This window comes from Oryza sativa, chromosome 5 (assembly GCF_034140825.1).
Source record: "Oryza sativa Japonica Group chromosome 5, ASM3414082v1".
NCBI classification, from domain to species: Eukaryota; Viridiplantae; Streptophyta; class Magnoliopsida; order Poales; family Poaceae; genus Oryza; species Oryza sativa.
In genome coordinates this window covers 28,105,625-28,112,670 of record NC_089039.1, presented here as the reverse complement: position 1 = coordinate 28,112,670, position 7,046 = coordinate 28,105,625, and the positions used below count along the sequence as shown (strand labels likewise).

General features: G+C 41.8%; 1 protein-coding gene across 2 annotated transcripts; it reads right to left on the bottom strand.

Annotated features, from left to right (window-relative positions):
- Nucleotides 1–759: 759 nt before the first annotated feature.
- On the bottom strand, nucleotides 760–6,785 carry LOC107276357 (uncharacterized). Of its 2 annotated transcripts, XR_010741447.1 has the most exons (5): nucleotides 5,494–6,785; nucleotides 4,196–4,376; nucleotides 1,532–1,610; nucleotides 1,101–1,278; nucleotides 760–960 (listed from the first exon to the last, which is right to left on the bottom strand). XR_010741447.1 is itself a non-coding variant. In XM_015783492.3 (4 exons), the coding sequence occupies exons 1-4, from the start codon at nucleotides 6,553–6,555 to the stop codon at nucleotides 1,218–1,220; spliced, it is 1,383 nt and encodes a 460-aa protein (XP_015638978.3). In that variant the 5' UTR covers nucleotides 6,556–6,785; the 3' UTR covers nucleotides 760–1,217. The 2 variants fall into 2 exon arrangements, 1 of the variants encoding a protein (XP_015638978.3); XM_015783492.3 differs by having other exon boundaries at nucleotides 760–1,278.
- Nucleotides 6,786–7,046: the final 261 nt, after the last annotated feature.

The following is a 7,046-nucleotide window of genomic DNA, read 5'->3' as shown; positions in this document are numbered from 1 at the left end:
GTAATTACACTACGATTGTACTATAATTACATCTGTCAAATTTTTGGGGAAAAATTTGTCGACAAATGTATAGGTAGTCCCCTCTGGCATAGAAGCTGGTAATGGTAAGGCTGTAACTAATCGAGAATTGAGATAAGTTATTAGTGTATAATTAATTTAGTATTAGTTATTGTAAATTTAAAATTATATTTATTGTATTTTGTAAAAAAGTTTATATACACATTATTTTATAAATGCATAGTTTATCAGTTTGAGAAATATGCTATCGAGAAACAGGAAAATTATTAAAAATTTAGCCCAAAATGAAAAGGCCCTAAGCTCATTGTCTCGTCAATCCGTCGGCGTCCCCTGAAGAAACGGGGAACGTAATTTCGGTTTGAACTGCACACTATCAAGAAAACAAAGGCTTCCAGAGTTTGTTGCTTTTTTAAACGTACTATAAAATATAAAGATCATTGCATCGACACCTCTGTACGTACTAAAATATCGGAACCTAAATATCTCATCGATGGGCGATGGCAGCGGTTTCTCTGTCTCAATCTTAATTTGGTTTCGATTCAGAGCATATATCATCCATCGCTGATGATGGAATGTAAGGGAGAGGATACGATCGATGGATCAGTGGTAATCCCTCCGTCCCAGTATAGTGGACGTCCTAGGATAATAGAAGCAAATTATGTTTAGGTAAAATTGACCATATTGCCCCCAAATTATTACATGCAGTTAATCATTTCAATCCAAAGAGTGCACTGCCACTCCTGACACACAACGAATATTTCATTTTGCAATTAATTAATGAAAGGTTTGTCCCAGGCAGCAAAGCATACAAGTACTGTAATTTGAGTTTACTGGCGCCAAAACACTCCTATTACATGGTGGCATAGTTATCTAAACAAGCCCTTGAATTCAAAATACTACAAACATATGCTACTTTGCCGCCAAAGGGTGCCCCTCCATTCCCTACAAATCCTCAAGGAGCCAGTCAACCAGTCACTTCCCATTCCATTGATCAGCTTGCAAAGCAACTCCATGCCCACAAATCACAATGGCTATAGATTTAAACATACTAGCAGATGAAGAGGGAGATGGAGGGGCTTTACCTGACCTCAATGAAGCACAAGTCAATCTGGAGGAAGAAGGAGAAGGAAGGCATGCTATTGAAGCAGAAGGTGGAGGGGTTGTACATCCTTTTGATCTCAACTTGAGGGCTTTTGATCTTAACATGGAAGTTGCAGGAGAACAAGAACAAGTGCATCCAGGTATTTGACATCATGTAATCTTTCTCAATGCATAAATGAAATCTTTCTCAGTCAATGCTTCAATGCATTAGTAAATATAGTTCAAATTATACTCCCTCATCAGCACGCACCCATAGAATATGTGAACAAAACAAGGACTGCTACTGTACAAAGATTACCAGTTATAGTTGCATTCTTTCAAATGATGCCAAATGTGTAGGATTTCATATTCACCAAAAGAAAGGCACATGTTTACATGCCAAATATTTATTGATGGTTAGATGGTCACTTACTTGTGAAATTGGATTTGTGAAAGCATATGCAGCATAACTCCACCTCCCAACCCCAGACACCATATTTTTGCACTTGTTTCTGAAAATAAGCAGTCACTGAATTAAGTAGCTGAGGAAAAATAAGAACTTTTAAACCACTAAAGATAGAGCAAAACAAGGACACAAAATACATTATTGCATAAGCATTCCAGACACCATATTTTTGCACTTGTTGTAAATAAGTAATCACTGAATTAAGTAGCTGAGAAAAAAAAAGAACTTTTAGAGCACTAAAGCTAGAGCAAGTATGTAATTAAACAAGGACACAAAAATACATTGTTGTATAAGCATTCCAGCAAATCATACCTGCCATACTAGCAAGATGTATGAATAAGTCATGGTTCTTGACATGGAAGAGATAGTACTATTGTGACCTACAGTCATGTATCATGACTTTGCAAATCCTAAACTTATTCAATGTTCTTTGTGTCTACATAAAGGGCACTGACCAACAAGTAATTTTTTTTTTGTAGATAATGATCAGCAAGGCATGCAGTATGACATGGATGTTAATGCAAATGGAAATGAGGAACAAGAAATTGAACTAGGTAAAGTTCATGACTTTATGATCAGTGCCGAACATTTTCTATCCTTGGTTTTAGGATTCAATAAATCTGCATAATCTGATTAGCACATATTAACTTACCAAGTAAATAATTTTGTAGACGACGACGATGCTTTGCAACATGAGCTAGAAGCCTTGGAGGATGACATTCAGGATTATAGTGTGTACGCTGATGCTATCAATGTTGTGCTCGAAGAAAGAGGAGTTGCCCGACTCAGATGAAGAAGAAAATGATGCAAATGCAAATGAGCCAATCAATGCCAGAGAATTGACAAACCCACAAAGGCGAAGCATTTATGAATTGTTGCTTACAAAAAGTCTGGATGGATACCTAGAAAAAGGCAGCACACGTGTAGTTGCTGAAGTGTTCAATGTGAGCATCCGTACAGTCCAACGTATTTGGAAGAGAGCACAACTTTGCATTGCACAGGGAGTACAAGTCAATGTTGACTCAAGGAAGCGTTATAATTGTGGGCGCAAGAAGGTTGAAATAGATTTGTCAGTTGTAGCAGCAATTCCATTGCGGCAAAGAAGCACTATAAGGTCACTTGCTGAAGCGCTAGGTGTGTCAAAAAGCACATTGCATAGGTTGTTCAAAGAAGGGCATCTACGACGTCACTCTAACTCATTGAAGCCTTATTTGAAGGAAGCCAATAAAAAAGAAAGGCTGCGGTGGTGTGTTGGTATGTTAGACCATCGTACGTTGCCAAACAACCCCAAGTTTATTGAAATGGAAAACATTATCCACATAGATGAAAAATGGTTCAACGCCACCAAAAAGGACAAGACTTACTACCTACATCCTCTTGAGCCGGAGCCGTATAGGACTGTCCAAAACAAGAATGCAATTGAGAAGGTAATGTTCTTGTCGGCGGTTGCGAGACCTAGGTTTGATGATGAAGGTAACTGCACTTTTGATGGAAAGATAGGCATTTGGCCTTTTGTTAGAAAGGTAACACAACCTTCTTACAAGTGCTGTTTGCTTATATTTATTTCTGTTTTTCATGTTTGAACCTAACTTGTTTGATGTACTAATAGGAACCCGCCCAAAGGAGCAGCCGCAATAGAGAAAGGGGGACACTTGTAACAAAGACTATTAAGGTTGATAGAGACACTATGAAATCATTCATGATCTCTAAAGTTCTCCCAGCTATTAGAGCATGTTGGCCCCAAGAAGATGCAAGAAGAACAATATTTATTCAGCAGGATAATGCTAGAACGCATGTCCCAATCGATGATGAACAATTTGGTGTTGCAGTAGGTCAAATGGGTCTTGATATTCGCCTCGTGAATCAACCTCCAAATTCCCCCGATATGAATTGTCTAGACCTTGGCTTTTTTGCCTCACTTCAGTCCTTAACATCTACTAGGGTCTCTAGCAACATGGAGGAACTAATAGAGAATGTTCACAAGGAATATAATGACTACAATCCAAACACTCTTAATAGAGTGTTCGTGACACTACAAAGCTGCTACATTGAGGTAATGAAAGCTAGTGGAGGGAATAAGTACAAGATCCCTCACATGAACAAAGAGAGGCTAGAGGCACTTGGCATTCTTCCTAAAGCGCTTTGTTGTGATCATCAGCTGTATGAGAGAGCCATACAGCTTCTAGTTGACTAATTGTGCACTTGTGTCATCTATGTACATATGCGTCTATGTAATTGTGGAAACTAGATATATAAGTTGTGCGTCTATGTAATTGTGGAAACTAAATATATAAGTTATTTGCTTGTATTAATGTTTTATCCTAGGTTATATTAACAAGTTGATTGTTCATATGCACAATCACATAAAAAGAATAGTATTTCATTATACAAGTTGATTGTATTGCTATCGAATAGAGACATAGCATTTCATTAAGATGTTTTCATAACCATATTTCCAAAAGATGCCACCAAAACAGAACCACAACATATAGCATCATAGGATGAACTATGCAGCCCAATCATTATGAGTTCATACTTTAGACTAATAACAAGTTGGAGGTAGATGGCACACTATTCATGTCACATAATCAGAACACTACTTTTTTTTTGGTTGGAAACACTGGATGTAACCTGGGATCAGTAGACGAAGCATTTCCAACTTGGTGTCATCAATGGGCTCGTATTCTTCCTCCTGTGAATAACCAAACTGTTCCACGCCACCAAACACATCACCACCATTTTCTTTGTCGTTGGGTATCTTCTCCTCGCCGTGTATCTCCTCCTTGTTGGGCATCAGTGGGTTAGACACGTCCTGAACATATATGAAAACAAATCAAAACTAAAAGTTACATCAATTAAATAGCAGTGAGCAGTACACTCTATGTTCAGTGCTTGCATATTTGAATAGTGGGTGTGTGAATGTCATTTCTAATTAAGGCTCATGAAAGAATAAAAGGAGATATGATTATCTATGGAAATCTATTATAAGAACATCATAAATAAAACACTTTGTATAGCACCTGTATAGTACCACAGAAAATCCCTAAAAATTGATTCATAAATATATAATTTCATTTATTTTTTTATGTACCTAGCTAGCTGATTTTGGGCATGTTCGTGAGTTCGTTGATGTGCTCCTAGATACTACAACAAATCTGTACCTAGTTAGAGAGAAGAAAAATAAAAATAAAAACTCACATCCATGGGACGCAATAGCACTGAGCCTCTTGATCTTAAATCTCGATATATTTGTGGGATGCCCTCGAGCCATGAGAGGCACTAAAATCTAAAATTTTAATAGATGTGGTGGCACTGCCATGGCTGCTTACAACATGTATATAGGAGATAGTACCTCATCTATGACAGTGTGTTGTGTGCCCAAAGAAGAGGAAACATCATTTTATTTGGATGGACATGAATATGAACAGTTGGAGAAACGAAAGAATTCAGAAGTTACGTAGTAGTATTAACGAACAGGTGGGACCATGCCATGGGGGGGTTAAAAGAATAAAGAAGATGAGTCGGTAGTCCAGCAGTTAGATTAAATCCCATGGCTCTAGATTGAGGTGACATTTGAGGGATCATACAGGTAAGAACGTATCTAACCAACAGATCGAACGGCTCACAAATTCCAGTGATGTGGCTTCATGATTTTGTAGCTTTATAGCAATAAGTAATCTTTAGTGGTTACCAATTATATAGAAAGAAATGATTGCTAACTGAAAGAAATACAACAAAAAGGTTGTCGGGAGCTTACATTCCCTTTTAATCAATACATAATGAGCCTTACACTATTAAATACGATATACAGTACGCTGTCCTATGGTGATCAAATGGAAAACTGGGCTTAATATGTTCAAAAACTAGCATTTTTTTCAACCAATACAACCCAATTTTCATGTCTAAATTTAACGATTAAAAGCACGCACCTTGCTCTGCCCGCTAATATTGGAGGCCTCCACCATGATGTGCTTGCTCGGTCCACCACCTTGGTTGGCCATTGTCCCCTGCCGCAAGTCACCTCCCTGTGGGTAAAAAGCATTCGACGAAGTGGACACCTTCATCGAACCATCGAACCAATCAAGTATCAAGCCACCACCTTCATCATCCAAATCAGGCCAGAACTCGTACTCATCCAAATCAGGCCCATCCTGGCTATCAAAGATTATATTTTTGCCTTCTTCTAATAAGTAGCCGGATTTACGTTCAAACCACTTGCCTCGAATATGCCATCCGCCCCTCCGGGCAGCAGTCCGTGTCCCTCCATCATGTGAGTGCCCCATGCTGCTGCCACCATAGATCTCACCACCCTTCTCCTCCACTTTCTTACAGTCCTGAATCACATCGACATTCTCCTCCGTTACCCCACAATCTTGAATCCCACCACCCTTCTCCTCCACTTTACTGCACTCTTCAATCCTACCACCCTTCTCCTCCGCTTCCCCACAATCCTGGAATTCAGTCTCGGGCACAAACTCCTGGTCCAAGGAGAACTGATGGTCCTCGGCTTCATCATCGGAATCAGGGATGAACTCGAACTGGTCATCGTCGGACCCATCTTGTGTATCCAAAACAAAATTCTTGCCTTCTTCCAATAAGTGTCCGTATCTTCGCGAGTACCACATGCCTCGACGCCGTTTCTTACTGCGCATCAGGGAGGCACTCCGCAGCCCATCTCCGTCGTCACCGCCACAACCCAATCTCTTGCGTAAGCCTCCGCCACCGCCAGAAACTCCAAAACCCAACCCTCCGCCACCATCATCGCTGCCGCTGCCGCCGCCGCCATAACCCAACCCTAGGTCGCTGTCATCGCCGCGGCCACAACCTAGCCCTCCGTCGCCCCTCCTAGGCTTGCTACTGCCGCTGCCCCTAGGGCCTCCGCCACCACCGCCCCTGGGGCCTCCGCCTCCGCCGCTCCTGGGGCCTCCGCCGCCGCAGCCCCTGGGGCCTCCGCCGCCGCCGCCCCTAGGGTTTCCGCCGCCGCTGAACATGCGCACGCTAGATGTGTTGCGCGTGGTGATGAGAGGGAGAAGCCGCGTGGAGAGGAAGAGAGCGCGATGGGGTGCGGCTTGGTGAGGGGAGGGAGGATGGGGTGCGGCTTGGTGAGGGGAGGGAGAAGCGGATCGGGTGCGGCGTCGAGAGAGGAAGAGCACGCGATGGGGAAGAAGAGGAAGTGCGATTGAGATAAGGTAGAGCGCTTGCAAGAAAAAAATTCGTGTGGAGGAGGACGCGATGGGGAAGAAAGAGAAAATGTGATTGAGATAAGGTAGCGCTTGCAGGAAAAAAAATTCGGGTGGAGGAGAAAAATCCCACGCTACTGGCCCACTTCTTTTTTTTTTTTGGAGCACTTTCGCTCTTGGGACTTGGGCGCGCCAATCTTTCTGGAACAGCATCTACAGGGTAGAACGACCGCTATACTGGGACGGAGGGAGTATCTGCTGCGGTACGCGTGGCGTCGTGATCGGGTCGTCAGTGGCGCCCT